Genomic DNA, 20,588 nt, shown 5'->3' with positions numbered 1-20,588 from the left:
TCTCTCTCTATGACTGTATTATCTTTCTCTCTCTCTATGACTGTATTATCTTTCTCTCTCTCTATGACTTAGCTTTCTCTCTCTATGACTTAGCTTTCTCTCTCTCTATGACTTATCTTTCTCTCTCTCAATGACTTATCTTTCTCTCTCAGTGACTGTATTATATTTCTCTCTCTCTGACTGTATTATCTATCTCTCTCTGACTGTATTATCTCTCTATCTATGACTGTATTATCTCTTTCTCTCTCTCTGACTGTATTATCGTTCTCTCTCTCTCAATAACTGTATTATCTTTCTCTCTCTCTCTCAATGACTGTGTTATCTTTCTCTCTCTCTCTCAATGACTGTGTTATCTTTCTCTCTCTCTCTCAATGACTGTTATCTTTCTCTCTCAATGACTGTTGTATTATCTCTCTCTCAATGACTGTTGTATTATCTCTCTCTCAATGACTGTTGTATTATCTCTCTCTCTCTCTCAATGACTGTTGTATTATCTCTCTCTCTCTCTCAATGACTGTTGTATTATCTCTCTCTCTCTCTCTCTCTCTCAATGACTGTTGTATTATCTCTCTCTCTCTCTCAATGACTGTTGTATTATCTCTCTCTCTCTCAATGACTGTTGTATTATCTCTCTCTCAATGACTGTTGTATTATCTCTCTCTCTCTCTCAATGACTGTTGTATTATCTCTCTCTCTCAATGACTGTTATCTTTCTCTCTCTCTCAATGACTGTTGTATTATCTCTCTCTCAATGACTGTTGTATTATCTCTCTCTCAATGACTGTTGTATTATCTCTCTCTCAATGACTGTTGTATTATCTCTCTCTCTCTCTCTCAATGACTGTTGTATTATCTCTCTCTCAATGACTGTTGTATTATCTCTCTCTCAATGACTGTTGTATTATCTCTCTCTCAATGACTGTTGTATTATCTCTCTCTCTCTCTCAATGACTGTTGTATTATCTCTCTCTCTCAATAACTGTATTATCTTTCTCTCTCTCTCAATGACTGTGTTATCTTTCTCTCTCTCTCTCTCAATGACTGTTATCTCTCTCTCTCTCTCAATGACTGTTGTATTATCTCTCTCTCTCTCAATGACTGTTGTATTATCTCTCTCTCTCTCAATGACTGTTGTATTATCTCTCTCTCTCTCTCTCAATGACTGTGTTATCTTTCTCTCTCTCTCTCAATGACTGTTATCTCTCTCTCTCTCTCAATGACTGTTATCTCTCTCTCTCTCTCAATGACTGTATTATCTCTCTCTCTCTCTCAATGACTGTTGTATTATCTCTCTCTCTCTCTCAATAACTGTATTATCTTTCTCTCTCTCTCTCAATGACTGTTGTATTATCTCTCTCTCTCTCTCAATAACTGTATTATCTTTCTCTCTCTCTCTCAATGACTGTATTATCTCTCTCTCTCTCTCAATGACTGTTGTATTATCTCTCTCTCTCTCAATGACTGTTGTATTATCTCTCTCTCTCTCTCAATGACTGTATTCTCTCTCAATGACTGTATTATCTTTCTCTCTCTCTATGACTGTATTATCTTTCTCTCTCTCTCTGACTGTATTATCCTTCTCTCTCTCTCTGACTGTATTATCTTTCTCTCTCTGACTGTATTATCTTTCTCTCTCTCTATGACTGTATTATCTTTCGCTCTCTCTATGACTGTATTATCTTTCTCTCTCTCTCTGACTGTATTATCCTTCTCTCTCTCTCTGACTGTATTATCTTTCTCTCTCTGACTGTATTATCTTTCTCTCTCTCTATGACTGTATTATCTTTCTCTCTCTCTATGACTTAGCTTTCTCTCTCTCTATGACTTATCTTTCTCTCTCTCAATGACTTATCTTTCTCTCTCAATGACTGTACTATCTTTCTCTCTCTCTCAATGACTGTATTATCTTTCTCTCTTAATGACTATATTATCTTTCTCTCTCAGTGACTGTATTATCTTTCTCTCTCTCTCTGACTGTATTATCTATCTCTCTCTGACTGTATTATCTCTCTATCTATGACTGTATTATCTCTCTCTCTCTCTCTGACTGTATTATCGTTCTCTCTCTCTCAATAACTGTATTATCTTTCTCTCTCTCTCTCAATGACTGTGTTATCTTTCTCTCTCTCTCTCAATGACTGTGTTATCTTTCTCTCTCTCTCTCTCAATGACTTATCTTTCTCTCTCTCTCAATGACTGTTGTATTATCTCTCTCTCAATGACTGTTGTATTATCTCTCTCTCAATGACTGTTGTATTATCTCTCTCTCAATGACTGTTGTATTATCTCTCTCTCTCTCTCAATGACTGTTGTATTATCTCTCTCTCTCTCTCTCTCTCTCAATGACTGTTGTATTATCTCTCTCTCTCTCTCAATGACTGTTGTATTATCTCTCTCTCTCTCTCAATGACTGTTGTATTATCTCTCTCTCTCTCAATGACTGTTGTATTATCTCTCTCTCAATGACTGTTGTATTCTCTCTCTCTCTCAATGACTGTTGTATTATCTCTCTCTCTCTCAATGACTGTTATCTTTCTCTCTCTCTCAATGACTGTTGTATTATCTCTCTCTCTCTCTCTCAATGACTGTTGTATTATCTCTCTCTCAATGACTGTTGTATTATCTCTCTCTCTCTCTCTCTCTCAATGACTGTTGTATTATCTCTCTCTCAATGACTGTTGTATTATCTCTCTCTCTCTCTCTCAATGACTGTTGTATTATCTCTCTCTCTCAATAACTGTATTATCTTTCTCTCTCTCTCTCAATGACTGTGTTATCTTTCTCTCTCTCTCTCAATGACTGTTATCTCTCTCTCTCTCTCAATGACTGTTGTATTATCTCTCTCTCTCTCTCAATGACTGTGTTATCTTTCTCTCTCTCTCTCAATGACTGTTATCTCTCTCTCTCTCTCAATGACTGTTGTATTATCTCTCTCTCAATGACTGTTGTATTATCTCTCTCTCTCTCTCAATAACTGTATTATCTTTCTCTCTCTCTCTCAATGACTGTTGTATTATCTCTCTCTCTCTCTCAATAACTGTATTATCTTTCTCTCTCTCTCTCAATGACTGTGTTATCTCTCTCTCTCAATGACTGTGTTATCTCTCTCTCAATGACTGTTGTATTATCTCTCTCTCAATGACTGTTGAATTATCTCTCTCTCAATGACTGTTGTATTATCTCTCTCTCAATGACTGTTGAATTATCTCTCTCTCTCTCTCAATGACTGTTGTATTATCTCTCTCTCTCTCAATGACTGTTGTATTATCTCTCTCTCTCTCAATGACTGTTGTATTATCTCTCTCTCTCTCAATGACTGTTGAATTATCTCTCTCTCTCTCTCAATGACTGTTGTATTATCTCTCTCTCTCTCAATGACTGTTGTATTATCTCTCTCTCTCTCAATGACTGTTGTATTATCTCTCTCTCTCTCTCAATGACTGTTGTATTATCTCTCTCTCTCTCTCAATGACTGTTGTATTATCTCTCTCTCTCTCTCTCAATGACTGTTGTATTATCTCTCTCTCAATGACTGTTGAATTATCTCTCTCTCTCTCTCAATGACTGTTGTATTCTCTCTCTCTCTCTCTCTCAATGACTGTTGTATTATCTCTCTCTCAATGACTGTTGTATTATCTCTCTCTCTCTCTCAATGACTGTTGTATTATCTCTCTCTCTCTCTCTCAATGACTGTTGTATTATCTCTCTCTCAATGACTGTTGTATTATCTCTCTCTCTCTCTATGACTCATCTTTCTCTCTCTCTCTATGACTTATCTTTCTCTCTCTCTCTATGACTTATCTTTCTCTCTCTCTCAATGACTGTTATCTTTCTCTCTCTCTCAATGACTGTATTCTCTCTCTCTCTCTCAATGACTGTATTCTCTCTCTCTCTCAATGACTGTATTCTCTCTCTCTCGCAATGACTGTATTCTCTCTCTCTCGCAATGACTGTATTCTCTCTCTCGCAATGACTGTATTCTCTCTCTCTCTCAATGACTGTATTATCTTTCTCTCTTAAGGACTGTATTATCTTTCTCTCTTAATGACTGTATTATCTTTCTCTCTCTGACTGTATTATCTCTCTCTCTCTCTCTCTCTCTCTATGACTGTATTAGCTCTCTCTCTCTCTGACTGTATTATCTTTCTCTCTCTCTCAATAACTGTATCTTTCTCTCTCTCTCAATGACTGTTGTATTATCTCTCTCTCAATGACTGTATTATCTCTCTCTCTCTCAATGACTGTTGTATTATCTCTCTCTCTCTCTCAATGACTGTATTCTCTTTCAATGACTGTATTATCTTTCTCTCTCTCTATGACTGTATTATCTTTCTCTCTCTCTCTAACTGTATTATCCTTCTCTCTCTCTCTGACTGTATTATCTTTCTCTCTCTGACTGTATTATCTTTCTCTCTCTCTATGACTGTATTATCTTTCCCTCTCTCTATGACTGTATTAGCTTTCTCTCTCTCTATGACTTAGCTTTCTCTCTCTCTATGACTTAGCTTTCTCTCTCTCTATGACTGTATTATCTTTCTCTCTCTCTATGACTGTATTAGCTTTCTCTCTCTCTATGACTGTTGAATTATCTCTCTCTCTCTCTCAATGACTGTTGTATTATCTCTCTCTCTCTCAATGACTGTTGTATTATCTCTCTCTCTCTCAATGACTGTTGTATTATCTCTCTCTCTCTCTCAATGACTGTTGTATTATCTCTCTCTCTCTCTCTCTCAATGACTGTTGTATTATCTCTCTCTCAATGACTGTTGAATTATCTCTCTCTCTCTCTCAATGACTGTTGTATTATCTCTCTCTCTCTCTCTCAATGACTGTTGAATTATCTCTCTCTCTCTCTCAATGACTGTTGTATTATCTCTCTCTCTCTCTCAATGACTGTTGTATTATCTCTCTCTCTCTCTCTCAATGACTGTTGTATTATCTCTCTCTCAATGACTGTTGTATTATCTCTCTCTCTCTCTATGACTTATCTTTCTCTCTCTCTCTATGACTTATCTTTCTCTCTCTCTCTATGACTTATCTTTTTCTCTCTCTATGACTTATCTTTCTCTCTCTCTCAATGACTGTTATCTTTCTCTCTCTCTCAATGACTGTATTCTCTCTCTCTCTCAATGACTGTATTCTCTCTCTCTCTCAATGACTGTATTCTCTCTCTCTCGCAATGACTGTATTCTCTCTCTCTCGCAATGACTGTATTCTCTCTCTCTCAATGACTGTATTATCTTTCTCTCTTAAGGACTGTATTATCTTTCTCTCTTAATGACTGTATTATCTTTCGCTCTCTGACTGTATTATCTCTCTCTCTCTCTCTCTCTCTCTATGACTGTATTAGCTCTCTCTCTCTCTGACTGTATTATCTTTCTCTCTCTCTCAATAACTGTATCTTTCTCTCTCTCTCAATGACTGTTGTATTATCTCTCTCTCAATGACTGTATTATCTCTCTCTCTCTCAATGACTGTTGTATTATCTCTCTCTCTCTCTCAATGACTGTATTCTCTTTCAATGACTGTATTATCTTTCTCTCTCTCTATGACTGTATTATCTTTCTCTCTCTCTCTAACTGTATTATCCTTCTCTCTCTCTCTGACTGTATTATCTTTCTCTCTCTCTGACTGTATTAGCTTTCTCTCTCTCTATGACTTAGCTTTCTCTCTCTCTATGACTTAGCTTTCTCTCTCTCAATGACTGTACTATCTTTCTCTCTCTCTTAATGACTATATTATCTTTCTCTCTTAATGACTGTTATCTTTCTCTCTCTCTCTGACTGTATTATCTCTCTCTCTCTGACTGTATTATCTCTCTATCTATGACTGTATTATCTCTCTCTCTCTCTGACTGTATTATCGTTCTCTCTCTCTCAATAACTGTATTATCTTTCTCTCTCTCTCTCAATGACTGTTATCTTTCTCTCTCTCTCAATGACTGTTGTATTATCTCTCTCTCTCAATGACTGTTGTATTATCTCTCTCTCTCAATGACTGTTGTATTATCTCTCTCTCTCAATGACTGTTGTATTATCTCTCTCTCTCAATGACTGTTGTATTATCTCTCTCTCTCAATGACTGTTGTATTATCTCTCTCTCTCAATGACTGTTGTATTATCTCTCTCTCTCAATGACTGTTGTATTATCTCTCTCTCTCAATGACTGTTGTATTATCTCTCTCTCAATGACTGTTGTATTATCTCTCTCTCTCTCTCAATGACTGTTGTATTATCTCTCTCTCTCTCTCTCAATGACTGTTGTATTATCTCTCTCTCTCTCTCAATGACTGTTGTATTATCTCTCTCTCTCTCTGACTTATCTTTCTCTCTCTCTATGACTTATCTTTCTCTCTCTCTCTATGACTTATCTTTCTCTCTCTCAATGACTTATCTTTCTCTCTCGCGCTCTCGCTCTCTCTCAATGACTGTTATATTTCTCTCGCTCTCTCTCTCTCTGTTATATTTCTCTCTCTCTCGCTCTCGCTCTCTCTCAATGACTTATTGTTGCTTAATGTTTAACTCTACACTATTTCAACATACTGTAAAATCTAAGTCACGCTATCTCTCACAGTCTCTATAACTCTCTCTTCCTGTCCCTTCCAGTGACTCTGTACAACTGTTCTGTGGGGCGTTCTGACTGTAGCCAGTGTCACACGGCGGACCAGAAGTATGGCTGTGTGTGGTGTGGAGGGGACCAGTCCACCTGTCTGTACGGAGACTCCTGCAGCGAGCCCCTCGAACAGACCTGCCCCGCCCCCGTCATCCATGCCGTAAGTACCGTCCGTCCACCCCCCCCATCCCCCCCGTCGTCCATGCCGTGAGTACCGTCCGTCCACCCCCCCGTCATCCATGCCGTGAGTACTGTCCGTCCACCCCCCCGTCATCCATGCCGTGAGTACCGTCCACCCCCCCATCCCCCCCGTCATCCATGCCGTGAGTACCGTCCGTCCACCCCCCCCCGTCATCCATGCCGTGAGTACCGTCCGTCCACCCCCCCGTCATCCATGCCGTGAGTACCGTCCGTCCACCCCCCCCCCCCCGTCATCCATGCCGTGAGTACCGTCCGTCCACCCCCCCATCTCCCCCGTCATCCATGCCGTGAGTACCGTCCGTCCACCTGTCCGTCCCCCCCGTCATCCATGCCGTGAGTACCGTCCGTCCACCCCCCCATCACCCCCGTCATCCATGCCGTGAGTACCATCCGTCCACCCCCCCCATCACCCCCGTCATCCATGCCGTGAGTACCGTCCGTCCACCCCCCCATCCCCCCGTCATCCATGCCGTGAGTACCGTCCGTCCACCCCCCCCATCCCCCCCCGTCATCCATGCCGTGAGTACCGTCCACCCCCCATCCCTCCCGTCATCCATGCCGTGAGTTCCGTCCGTCCACCCCCCCATCCCCCCCGTCATCCATGCCGTGAGTACCGTCCACCCCCCAAATCCCCCCCGTCATCCATGCCGTGAGTACCGTCCGTCCACCCCCCCACCCCCCCCGTCATCCATGCCGTGAGTACCGTCCACCCCCCCATCCCCCCCGTCATCCATGCCGTGAGTACCGTCCGTCCACCCCCCCATCCCTCCCGTCAAGAACTCTATCATTGTATTAATGCTCAACACTTTTTAACACTTGACATAGTGTCGTAAGTGTGACAGATGCAATTCTCTTAGTTGATGTTCACTAGAATATTTCTGGCTTAACTTAATGGAATGAACCAGAGTCATTTATAGAGATATAACTCTGGAATTACTGTTGTAGTCTTATTGTTGAGTACGAGAAAGAATCAGTTCTAACGTGTTTTATACTTCTGTGTTAGATTGAGCCCCTGTCTGGACTGGTGGAGGGGGGAACCCTGCTGACCATCTCAGGGTCCAACCTGGGCCAGAAGGCTGAGGACATCCTGCACTCTGTCACTGTGGCTGGGGTTTCCTGCTCTGTCATCCCCCACCTCTACGAGGTCTCCTCCAGGTATGGACTGTGAAAGGGAGATACCTAGTCAGTTGTACAACTGAATATGTTCAACTGAAAGGTGTTTTCTGCATTTAACCCAACCCCTCTGAATCAGAGAGGTGCGGGGAGCTGCCTTAATCAACATCCACATCTTCGCCGCCCGGGGAACAGTGGGTTAACTGCCTTACTCAGGGGCAGAATTACAGATTTTTACCTTGTCAGCTTGGGCATTCAATCTAGCAACCTTTTGGTTACTAGTCCAACGCTCTAACCACTAGACTACCTGTCTCTGTGTTAGGTGGGGGAGGAGGTCAACGTGAGTGTGATTACTACTTCCGTGTGAGATTACTATGATTCATAATTATCCTGTATCTGTGTGTGTCCTCTGTAGGATTGTGTGTAAGACCAAAGCCAGTGGGGGAGAGAAGACGGGCCAAGTGTCAGTAGAAGTGAGCGGGGGAGAGTTTGGCCTCTCCAGCCAGAGGTTCAGCTACCAGGATCCGTTTGTGATGGAGGTGTCCCCCCAGAGGGGTCCCAAGGCGGGGGGCACATCCCTGACCATCACTGGGAGGAACCTGCTCACGGGACGCCCCTCTGACATCACTGTCACCGTGGGAGGAGTGCAATGTGTCATGTGAGTGATTATGAAACTCACTCATGAACACACATAAAGAGAGAGACAGATACATGATCCTGTTCACTGTGCTGTACTTCTACTTCCTCCTCCCTTCTCTTCTCTCCTCCTCCCTTCTCTTCTCTCCTCCTCCCTTCTCTTCTCTCCTCCCCAACTCCTCTTTTCTCCTCCCCCACTCCTCTTTTCTCCTCCCCCACTCCTCTTTTCTCCTCCCCCACTCCTCTTTTCTCCTCCCCCACTCCTCTTCTCTTCTCCCCCACTCCTCTTCTCTTCTCCCCCACTCCTCTTCTCTCCTCCCCCACTCCTCTTCTCTCCTCCCCCACTCCTCTTCTCTCCTCCCCTACTCCTCTTCTCTCCTCCCCCACTCCTCTTCTCTCCTCCCCCAGTTTATCAGAGGCCCAGGATGACAGTGTGGTGTGTGTGACGGGCAGCAGCAACAGGACTGGTGATCACCGCGTGACGCTTCACTATGGCAACAGCCAGCGCCACCTTCACGAGTCAGCCTACAGCTTCACCCCCAACCCCAACATCACCCAGGCTGCGCCCGCCAAGAGCTTCCTCAGGTGTGTGTGTGTGTGACCTCTTACAGATCTATAGATGTGTCACTTGAAATTAACTGAAGTTGGTTTACGTGAACTTCGCTTAAGGGAACGTCTTGATAAAAATGATCTTAAGTTGAGTGGACTTCACCCCACTGGACTGAAACACTCGAGTGGACACTCAATATGGCCGCAAGTCTGACCATCACAGAACATTAACTTGAATGGGAATTACCATTCTAGTAGTTATATTTCTACGTTCATGATGAAACATTGTCCTCCTTATCTCTGTGTGTAGCAGTGTCTGTCTGGTCCATCTAAAGTTCAGAGTCCCTGGCCCCACTCATACATACAAATGGAAGACTGAGTGAACAAAACATTAAGAACACCTACTCTTTCCTTGACATAGCTTTCACCTGGATTCACCTGGTTTGTCTATGATCCCTTATTGATGTCCCGTTAAATCCACTTCAATCAGTGTAGATGAAGGGAGGACACAGGTTAAAGAAGGATTTATAAGCCTAAATTCAGTGTCCCTGGCCCCACTCATACAGATGTTGTGACACATCTCCTCCCTCTCTGTTTGTGTCTGTGCTTTGTGTTGGGCCACAACCTTTTCGTTCTAGTAATTGTATTTCTATGGGTTTGTGACATTTCCTCCCCTCTCTGTGTATAGCGGTGGCCGTCTGATCTTCGTGTCGGGTCACAACCTGGATGTGGTACAGCAACCTAACATGTTGGTCACTGTGTTCCCCTGGGAGTCCATCCCCCAGAGGAGAAGGAGGAGGAGTGGAGGAGGAAGGGAGCATGAGACAGAGGACAAGGTGCTGTGGAGGCATCGCAGGATCGTACCGGAGCCCAACTGCCCTGGGGACCCAGTCTGCTCCATCATACAGGTGGGTGGTGAGGGATGGAGAGTGGGTGGTGAGGGAAGGAGAGTGGGTGGTGAGTGTGTTTCAGGACTGTATAGATGAAATGTATTTTGTAGAATCTATTCTAAGGAGTAATATTGTAACTTTTTTTTTTAAATATTTTTTATTTCACCTTTATTTAACCAGGTAGGCCAGTTAAGAACAAGTTCTAATTTCAATTGCGACCTGGCCAAGATAAAGCAAAGCAGTGCGACAAAAAGTTACACATGGGATAAACAAAAGTACAGTCAATAACAGAAAAATCTATATACAGTGCGTGCAAATGGAGTAAGGAGGTAAGGCAATAAATAGGCCATAGTAGCGAAGTAATTACAATATAGCAAATTAACACTGAGTGTTAGATGTGCAGATGATGATGTGCAAGTAGAAATACTGGTGTGCAAAAGAGCAAAAAAAATCAATAAAAACAATATGGGGATGAGGTAGGTAGTTGGATGGGCTATTTACAGATTGGCTATGTGTAGTTGCAGTGATCGGTAAGCTGCTGAAGTTAGTGAGGGAGATGTAAGTCTCCAATTTCATCAATTTATGCAATTAGTTTCAGTAATTGGCAGCAGAGAACTGGAAGGAAAGGCGGCCAAAGAGGTGTTGGCTTTGGGGATGACCAGTGAAATATACCTGCTGGAGCGCGTGCTACGGGTGGGTGTTGTTATGGTGACCAGTGAGCTGAGAAGGCGGAGCTTTACCTAACAAAGTCTAATAGATGACCTGGAGCCAGTGGGTCTGGTGACGAATATGTAGCGAGGGCCAGCTGACGAGAGCATACAGGTCGCAGTAGTGGGTGGTATCTGGGCCTTTGATGACAATACGGATGGCCCTGTGATAGACTGAATCCAGTTTGCTGAGTAGAGTGTTGGAGGCTATTTTGTAAATGACATCGCTGAAGTCGAGGATCGGTAGGAAAGTCAGTTTTACGAGGTTAAGTTTGGCAGCGTGAGTGAAGGAGGCTTTGTTGCGAAATAGGAAGCTGGTTCTAGATTTAATTTTGGATTGGAGATGCTTAATATGAGTCTGGAAGGAGAGTTTACAGTCTAACCAGACACCTAGGTATTTGTAGTTGTCCACATATTCTAGGTCAGAACCGTCCAGAGTAGTGATGCTAGTCGGGCGGGCGGGTGCGGGCAGCGATCGGTTGAGGAGCATGCATTTAGTTTTACTAGCATTTAAGAGCAGTTGGAGACCACGGAAGGAGTGTTGTTTGGCATTGAAGCTCGTTTGGAGGTTTGTTAACACAGTTTCCAAAGAATGGACAGATGTATACAGAATGGTGTCGTCTGAGTAGAGGTGGATCAAGGAATCACCCGCAGCAAGAGCGACATCATTGATGTATACAGAGAAAAGAGGCGGCCCAAGAATTGAACACTGTGGTACCCTCATGGAGACTACCAGAGGTCTGGACAACAGGCCCTCCAATTTGACAAACTGAACTCTATCTGAGAAGTAGTTAGTGAAGCAGGCGAGGCTGTCATTAGAGAAAACAAGGCTGTTGAGTCTGCCGATAAGATTACGGTGATGGCGGTTATCAATGGCGGTTATGATATTGTTTTGTACCTTGAGAGTGGCCGGGGTGCACCCATGACCAGCTCGGAAACTGTATTGCACAGTGGAGAAGGTACGGTGGGATTCGAAATGGTCTGTTTGTTAACTTGGCTTTCGAAGACTTTGGAAAGGCAGGGAAGGATAGATATAGGTCTGTAACAGTTTGGGTCTAGAGTGTCACCCCCTTTGAAGAGGGGGATGACTGCGGCAGCTTTCCAATCTTTAGGAATCTCGGAAGATACGTTGAACAGACTAGTAGTTTCTACCCTGCTGCCCTCCATCTTGGGTTATTTAAAAGTGCTTTGTGACAACTGCTGATGTAAAAAGTGCTTTATAAATGCATTTGATTGATGGATTGATTTACCCCTCCCCCTCTTCTCTATCTCCCTCCACCAGTACATGGAGCGTTGCGAGGTCAACTCGTCCAGTCTGATCCTGTGCCGGAGCCCGGCATTGGAGCCCTCTGTGTGGGGCTCGCAGGTGGACGTGGCCTTCCTCCTGGACAACCTGCGCTTCCCGTTTGGTGCCGTCAGCCCCCAGGGGGCATTTAGCTATGAGCCCAACCCCGTGCTGCACCCGCTCAACCAGCAGGAGCCCCTCAAGCCCTACCGCTACAACCCAGGAAGCTTTATTCAGCTGGAGGTTAGCGTTAGCTGCTAGCTGCTACTCTCTCAACTTGTTAAATAAGCTGCTGGAGGTTAGCATTATCCGCTAGCTGTTACTCTCTCAACTTGTAAGCTGCTGGAGGTTAGCATTATCCGCTAGCTGTTACTCTCTCAACTTGTTAAATAAGCTGCTGGAGGTTAGCATTGTCCGCTAGCTGCTACTCTCTCAACTTGGTAAATAAGCTGCTGGAGGCTAGCCAGCTTCAGGCTAACAGCATGTACAGTTGACAGCTGGAGGTTAGCATTACCCGCTAGCTACTACTATAAAGCCAAGGCAAGGGGATAGAATGGAAATTATGTCTTATTTCTATATTTTATTGCAAGACTTTCCACTCAACTCGAAGACCTTGCAGCTGAAAGTTGCAGTCGCAAATAAAACGCTTTCATTCTATCCCCCTGTCTGTTTAGTGGAAGGCTAGACTCCCTTGAAAGAGAGACCTGCACATTGGGGAAATAGAGGAATGTTCCAAAGAAAAGGAATACAGAAGTTTTGATTCCAGCATGATGCTCAATGTGGTAATATCTTCTCTCTTTCGCCCTCTCTTCATCTCATACTTCCTGTCTTTCTATGTCTCTCTCCCCCCTCCCTAGGGTGAGAACTTGGACCTGGCCATCTCTAAAGAGGAGGTGGTGGTGTTGGTGGGGGAGGGTGTGTGTGCTGTGAAGACCCTGACCAGGAACCACCTGTACTGCGAGCCTCCACCCCAGCAGCCCTTCCCGGGACCCCCCAATGGCGGAAGGAAACGCGAGGGTGCCGACACGCTGCCCGAGTTCACCGTGAGTTCACTTCTGCCTCTGCAGTTCCGTTCCTGTACGGACTGTCCTGAGGACAAACATACACATTACAGTACACAAGATGGATAAGAGCATTCATTCCAACACAATAGGGCTGTGTCTAAAAACATTATTAGTTGTCAAATCCTTGCTTCCTCTGTCCGTGATTCTTCCGTTTCTCACTTCTCTCTCAAGGCGCATTGGAGGAGAGGATCCAAGGTCCCTCCCTCGGACCTTGTCCTCCAATGCGCTTTGAGAGAGAGAGAGAGATATTGAGGAAATAAAAATGGGAGGACTGAGTCGACAGTAAGGTTTTCTGATAAAAGCACGATTGACACATCTCAGTAGTCTCTTTTGGCTCCCTCACCCCATTTTGAGGCTAATTAACCCTAACCCCAGCTTGTACAGCCTAGCGCCATAGCAGATTTGTCTGTGTGTGTTCCAGGTCCACATGGGCAACCTGAACTTCTCCCTGGGCATGGTGCAGTACGACATCCTCAGCCTGTCCACCTTCCCCCTGGAGGCCCAGGTAGGGGTGGGCGTGGGGGCCTCCATCCTAGCCCTCATCGTCCTCATCATAGTGCTCATCTACAGGTATGTGTGTGTGCACAGGTATTTGTTTACGTGAACCTTCTTTATCTTGGGATGTGAGTACAGTTCTAATGTGTTTTGTGTTTGTGTGTGTGTCAACAGGAGGAAGAGTAAACAGGCTCTGAGGGACTACAAGAAGGTTCAGATCCAACTGGAGAACCTGGAGACCAGTGTGAGAGACCGCTGCAAGAAGGAGTTCACAGGTCAGACCCCAACACTAACTAATCCATAAAAATAGAATTACTAGAACCTACATCCCCTTTCAAGTCAATGGCCATAATGAGGGTTCCCATAACTAGGAGCTACAAGCACATGCATTATATTTCAATGCACCAACCTTCTCCCCCACAGGCAGAGTTAGAGGGATATAGAGAGAGGCCGTGGTATATTGTGAGAGAAGTGACAAAAAAGAGTTGGGGATACTGTTGCGAGAAAGAGTTGGGGATACTGCTGCGGGAAAAAGTTGGGGATACTGCTGCGGGAAAGAGTTGGGGATACTGCTGCAAGAAAGAGTTGGGGATACTGCTGCAAGAAAGAGTTGGGGATACTGCTGTGGTAAAGAGTTGGGGATACTGCTGTGGTAAAGAGTTGGGGATACTGCTGCGGTAAAGGAGTCGGGGATACTGCTGCGGTAAAGAGTTCCCAGTTCAGTCACACACCACAGCAGACAGTGTAAATAGAACAGCGGTTGGGCACTTCTGGTCCTGGAGGGTGGCAGTGTACAGGATTTTGTTCCAGCCCAGCACTAACACACCTGAATCTCTCCGAAAAAGACAGAGAGATGTGATATGAGGGAGGAAAAGACATGGGAAGAGAGACATTTCAATATATTACTAACCCTCCAATAGGAGAGACATGGGAAGAGAGACATTTCATTATATTACTAACCACCCAATAGGGAAGTAGCAGGCTCTTTCTATATTTCTCACCTATCCAATCCTTTCAGTTTGTGAACCCTGATAGAACTCTGATAGAATATCCAATCCTTTCAGTTTGTGAACCCTGATAGAACACTGATAGAAGCTAGGAAAAAAAGAAAAACGAGATGCTTGAGAACCCCCTGTGTGTTTATTTATCCTTGATGTGGATGGATCCATTTTGTTTTTGAACTTTTTTTATAAAATGATATCATATAATCCCTGTGCGTATGAAATGTCTTCAAATTCCACTCAGTGGGCTTCTGACAATAACAAGTTTAATTTTGGCCCCGCTCCTCGCCCAATGTCAACATTCATTGCTTTTGAAGCAATAGCACAATACTCAGCATCTAGTTTCAATGTCAGCAGTCCATCGTTCAGTCGGACTAAAATAAACTTTATTGTCCAGATCAAAGTGTGGAAACTTGGCTCTGCAATAACATTGACAACATTAAAAACCATGAGTCGAGCTCCCTGGGGGATGTTTCTCATGGTTCTGGGGGGGGGGGGTTGTGCCCCTTTCTGTCCAGTGAGGTAACTTCTGGACAATATACCTGTTCATTTAGCTGACCCTTTTAGCTTAAAATCCAAAAGTTCTGAATAGCCTTAAGGGGCCTCTTTTCTCCACTGACTTTCACTGGAGTGGTGGGGACTGAGTGGACACACACAGACACTCTCTAACACTAAAAAAAAAAAGAAACGAAATACAGGAAGAGTCCACTGCTAGTTGCCATCTGTGGACAATGTTTACATACAGGTCTTCAATGAGCTTCGACTGTTGCACAGAAAGCACATCGATTGGCTGATTCATTGTAAGCTTTGCATCGTGTTGGAGATTTTAACGTAACATTGAAGTTACATATCTGTAATGCCTATTGAGAAGTTTTTTGGCTATTGGACCAGGTCTCTCTTGGAAAAGAGATATTATCTCAATGAGAAAAAAACTGTATAATTAAAGGTAAAATAAAAAAAACATATTTTTTGTGTGTTTGTATATCGTTGTATTTCAAATTTGTGTGACTGTCCTTGTGTATCAGTGCTTTGTTACTTGTCTTGTTTAGTTTATTGTGGACCACAGGAAGAAGCCGCTCTTGTAACTATTCCTGTTTATTTGTTGTATGTATTCCTCCTCTTATCTTTCTATTATTTTTCTCTCTGCATTGTTGGGAACACCTGTTGTTTGAGACAAATACATTTTTATTTGATTTGCCGCCTTTGCAACAGCTAACGGGGATCCAAATAAACCAAACAAATAAAAGTCAGCCCTTTTTTGATTGGCACATGTTCCGAGCAAGGTCACACCCCCTTGTATGGGACACTTTTTTAAATGTACTTTTAGAGGCCATACAATACTCATCATTAAAACAAAAGCGGTCTAGGTTAAAAGAGATTAGACTAATAAAGGAAATAGAGGAAGTAACAGTGTAGGTAGATTGTAATGGAAACTGAACTATAGCGGCACAAAATAGTTTAGAGGAAAAATAAAAAGAATTCGAGGTACTTATTCAAGAACAATTATGTATAATGTATTACAAAAATAAAGGGAATTGGATGGAAAATGGTGAATCTTCAAAATAGAAATGCTACCAAAAAGAATTTACAGAAAGTCGTTACAAATGATGGAGTCATCCATGATTCACCAAATTATATTTTGAAAGAGGAAGCTAAATATTTTAAGCTCCTCCATTTACACTGAATGATGTTAACTGGAGGATTTCTTTCATAATAATAATAATAATAATAATAATAATAATAATAATAATAATGTAAAATGTAACATTTACAGAAAGACCTGTGTGAAGGCCAACTTACAGAAGAGGAACTTTTTTTGGCAATTAAATATTTTCAGTCTGGAACAACACCCGGGCTTGATGGTATACCAGTAGAGATTTCTTTTTTTTAATGTACTCAGTCTTATGACAATGGTAGACTTTCAGGTACTCAACAAGAAGGTCTGATTTCATTACTACTAAAACAGGATTCAGGTGGTACGTATAAAGATCCAGTCCATTTTTAAAAAAAAACTGGAGGCCTTTTACACTTCAATGTTATGATGTGAAAATCCTGGTGAAATGCATAGCACATAGAATAAACAAGGTTTTACCAGATATTGTTCATCCTGATCAGACAGGTTTTTTATATGGACGATATATTGGCGATAATATACGAGAATTATTTGAAACAATTGAACACTATGAAACATCAAAGATACCAGGCCTGGTCTTCATAGCAGATTTTGAAAAGGCGTTTGATAAAGTACAACTAGAATTTATATATAAATGCCTGGATTACTTTAATTTCGCTAAATCTCTTATACAGTGGTTTAAGTTATGTACAGCAACCCCAGATGTAAAATAGTAAATAATTGTTACTTCTCAGAAAATATTGAGCTTTTAAGTGGAGTAAAACAAGGCTGTCCATTGTCTCCATATTTTTTTTTTATGGCCATTGAGAGGCTAGCTATTAAAATTAGATCCAACAAGAACATCAAGGGGTTAGACATCCAGGGGATAAAAACTGAAGTCCGAAATCTGGATCCCTGCACAGTCTCATTGAAGATCTTGATAACTTTTCTAGCCTCTCTGGACTAAAACCTAATTATGACAAGTGTACCATATTGCTTATTGGATTGTTTTAAAAAGTGTTTACACTACCTTGTAGTTTACCAATTAAAATGGGTGGATGGTAAAGTTAGACAAACTTGGTATTCACATCTCAAAAAATATAAATGAACTTACCACAATCAATGTTTGCAAAAATAGATAAGATTCTATTCTAAATAGATAAATACTTGTCTATTTATGGAAAAATCACATTGATTCTCTTTGGTCCTATCACAGTTAACTTACTTACTAATGGCACTGCCTACTCCAGACAACTCGTTTTTTTAAATCATATGAGCAAAAAAAAAAATTCATTTTATTTGGAATGCTAAGCCAGACAAAATTAAACATGCCTATTTATATAATGATTATGAGTTTGGGGGACTAAAATTATTAAATATTAAAGCTTTAAACCCTCACTAAAAGCTTCACTCATACATAAGTTATACTAAAACCCAAATAGTTCTCCAGTAGATTATTAAGAAAGGCTCATCCTTTGTTGAAAAGTTTCCTTTTTGCCTTTAGACAGATTACAACTTCTCATTTCCGACTAATTGAAAATTACATTTTGTTGAAAGTATCGCCCTGTCTTAAACGAGCCATACAAAGCTGGTTACAATTTCAGTTTTATCCTCCAGAAAAGATTGAACAAATATTACAACAAATGTTATGGTCAAACTCAAATATACTGATTAATAATAATACATTCTTTATGGAAAGAAATCCTCAATTAGATTATATGTATTTAATTATATTATGATTATAAAGGGAGGCGTTATATCACAAATACAGCTATGGAAAATATATGAGAATGTCTGCTTACAACCAACTGATTGCAGCGTTACCACAAAAATGGAGGAGGCAAGTGGAAAAGGGAGAAGGTAGAGAACTTGTTTGCCTGTCATATATTAAAGATACAAGCTGGCTGAAAGGAACTGGCATAAATAGAAAAATGTACCAGTTTCATTTGAGGACAAAAATGTTGACAGCAGCCCCATACAGGTTGCAAAATAAATGGGAAGGGATTTTCGATGTACCGATTCCATGGCACATGGTTTATGAACTGGTACAAAAAACAACACTTGACTCAACACTTAGTGCTTCAATTTAAATATATATAGGAATGGTTAAAAAAATCACCACATTCACTTCAAATTAACCTTACAGATAGCAGTGTTGGTCGATTTGGAAAGCCATAGTCAGTCAATAAATAATATAATAATAGTCGTAGGAACGTTTTTCATCTTTAGCTCACAATCTGTGGATTCTATACTATTAGAAAGGTTCAACGTGTATGTAAAACATCACAATTGAAAATACATGACACATGGAAACCAAATGAGGGTGGTCTATGGTGATAGGTGGGAGTGGCTGAGGGTTGGGTTTTTATTATTTTATTTTTTATTTTACCTTTATTTAACTAGGCAAGTCAGTTAAGAACAATGTTATTTTCAATGACGGCCTAGGAACAGTGGGTTAATGGCCTTGTTCAGGGGCAGAATGACAGCATTAATGTACATGTAAAATGTAGCACAAAAGCTGTAAAAAACCAACAAGATATGTGTCCTCCAAATAGGGGGGGTTAATAAAAAATATATAAAGTTACACCCCCTTAACCTTTGAACTCCTCACCCTGCTCCCCTAGATCTGATGACGGAGATGATGGACATGTCCAGTGACCTGGTGGGCTCGGGCATCCCCTTCCTGGACTACCGGCGCTATGCCGAGCGGATCTTCTTCCCAGGCCACCGCGAGTCGCCCCTGCGGAGGGATCTGGACGTACAGGAGAGTCGGCGGGCCACAGTGGAGCAGGGCCTGGTGCAGCTCTCTAACCTGCTCAACAGCAAACTCTTCCTCACCAAGGTAGGGGGACAGTGATGATGATTGGTGAAAGAACTGGACCGATTCTTACTATGTTATTGGACTCTTGATAGTCTAAAACAAGTTTGTCTTCCACCTCGCTACCAGTTCATCCATACTCTAGAGAGCCAGCGGACGTTCTCACCAAGGGACCGGGCCTACGTGGCCTCTCTCCTGACTGTGGCGCTGCATGGTAAACTGGAGTACTTCACAGACATCCTCAAGACCCTGCTCAATGATCTGGTGGAGCAGTATGTGGTCAAGAACCCTAAACTCATGCTGCGGAGGTAAGATAGGAAGAGATTTGGGGGGGTGTAGGTCAGGGTGGGGGGGTGGGGCTGTAGGTCAGGGTGTGTGGGGGGGTGAGGGTGTAGGTCAGGGTGTGTGGGGTGTAGGTCAGGGTGTGTGTGTAGGGGGGGGGGGGGGTGTAGGCCAGGGTGTGTCGGAGAAGAGAATATGTGAAAGTGATTTTTTTGCTTTACAGAACGGAGACAGTGGTGGAGAAGCTGCTGACCAACTGGATGTCCATCAGCCTCTATGCTTTCCTCAGGGTGAGTCGGAATCACAGGAATGATTTCCTCACAGAGGAGGAAATGATTAGTCTGGCTGACACCAGTCTTCCTGACTTCAGGGTCTGGAAAGGTTCCTTGATGTTGATGGCACGAAGTGTCAGTTCATGAAAAGGGCTGTTCTTTTTTCAAGCTGATTTTTACTGTGTATTTCTCACTCCAACACCCACATGTACAACCACAAACAGACCCTGGGGGCACCGCACCCCTTCTAATACAACGGTTGGATTTTCAAATCCAAACAAAGTGAGGTCCAAACCTCTAAGGAAAGAGAAAAGCATTTAAGAGAACCAATCTAAGCTCAACCCCTTTCTGCGCGAATATTGCATTTACAGTATTCTTATCCAGAGCAGTATGTCACAGCTCTCTCTCGCTGTGTTCCACATGAGTCGTGTCAGGACTGAGTACATCCTTGAAGTAATCACTGTTTAGCCACAATTGGACAGAAATGAAAGGACGCCACCACATGGCTTTCAGCTGTTCAGTCATTTCTAATCAGTAATGACTTCAAGGAAGGAAGGATGCACTTTCAAAGAATTCCGACTAGCCCTAGGCTTTATTCCAGGGTTGTGAATCTTGGCTATGTTATCCATGACAGTTTTAAGCAGACTTGGCTATCTATATCTTACCTGGGTCAAATGGCTACTAGCATTAGCATTCATTAGCAAGCGAAATGGAGGAATACATTTTTAGCATGTTGGTAAATGTCATGTCTCCTCGTCTTTCCCAGGACAATGATTGTTAGCATGATGCTAATGATTTGCCGGATTGGTTATAATGATGCTAACTGTTTACATACATTTGTTAGTATTATGCTGACTGTTTACCTGATTTGTTAGTATTATGCTGACTGTTTACTTGATTTGTTAGCATTATGCTGACTGTTTACTTGATTTGTTAGCATTATGCTGACTGTTTACTTGATTTGTTAGCATTATGCTGACTGTTTACTTGATTTGTTAGCATTATGCTGACTGTTTACCTGATTTGTTAGCATTATGCTGACTGTTTACCT

At 42.4% G+C, this 20,588-nt stretch overlaps 1 protein-coding gene across 1 annotated transcript in view; it reads left to right on the top strand.

The window, feature by feature from the left end:
• The window catches only part of LOC139413832 (plexin-B1-like), a 176,483-nt gene that overhangs the window by 138,362 nt on the left and 17,533 nt on the right, over positions 1–20,588 (top strand). Inside the window, exons 16-27 of the mRNA XM_071161622.1 lie at positions 6,606–6,772; positions 7,817–7,968; positions 8,342–8,584; positions 8,971–9,147; positions 9,800–10,019; positions 11,991–12,236; positions 12,851–13,036; positions 13,479–13,627; positions 13,727–13,827; positions 18,790–19,007; positions 19,113–19,291; positions 19,489–19,555. Coding sequence (XP_071017723.1) covers positions 6,606–6,772; positions 7,817–7,968; positions 8,342–8,584; positions 8,971–9,147; positions 9,800–10,019; positions 11,991–12,236; positions 12,851–13,036; positions 13,479–13,627; positions 13,727–13,827; positions 18,790–19,007; positions 19,113–19,291; positions 19,489–19,555 — 2,105 coding nt within the window. The remainder of the gene's footprint in view (positions 1–6,605; positions 6,773–7,816; positions 7,969–8,341; positions 8,585–8,970; positions 9,148–9,799; positions 10,020–11,990; positions 12,237–12,850; positions 13,037–13,478; positions 13,628–13,726; positions 13,828–18,789; positions 19,008–19,112; positions 19,292–19,488; positions 19,556–20,588) is intronic.

The sequence above is a fragment of the Oncorhynchus clarkii genome, chromosome 7 (genome assembly GCF_045791955.1).
Source record: "Oncorhynchus clarkii lewisi isolate Uvic-CL-2024 chromosome 7, UVic_Ocla_1.0, whole genome shotgun sequence".
Taxonomy (NCBI): Eukaryota; Metazoa; Chordata; class Actinopteri; order Salmoniformes; family Salmonidae; genus Oncorhynchus; species Oncorhynchus clarkii.
The sequence above is the reverse complement of the archived record's forward strand: the minus strand, read 5'-3'. Positions and strand labels throughout refer to the sequence as shown.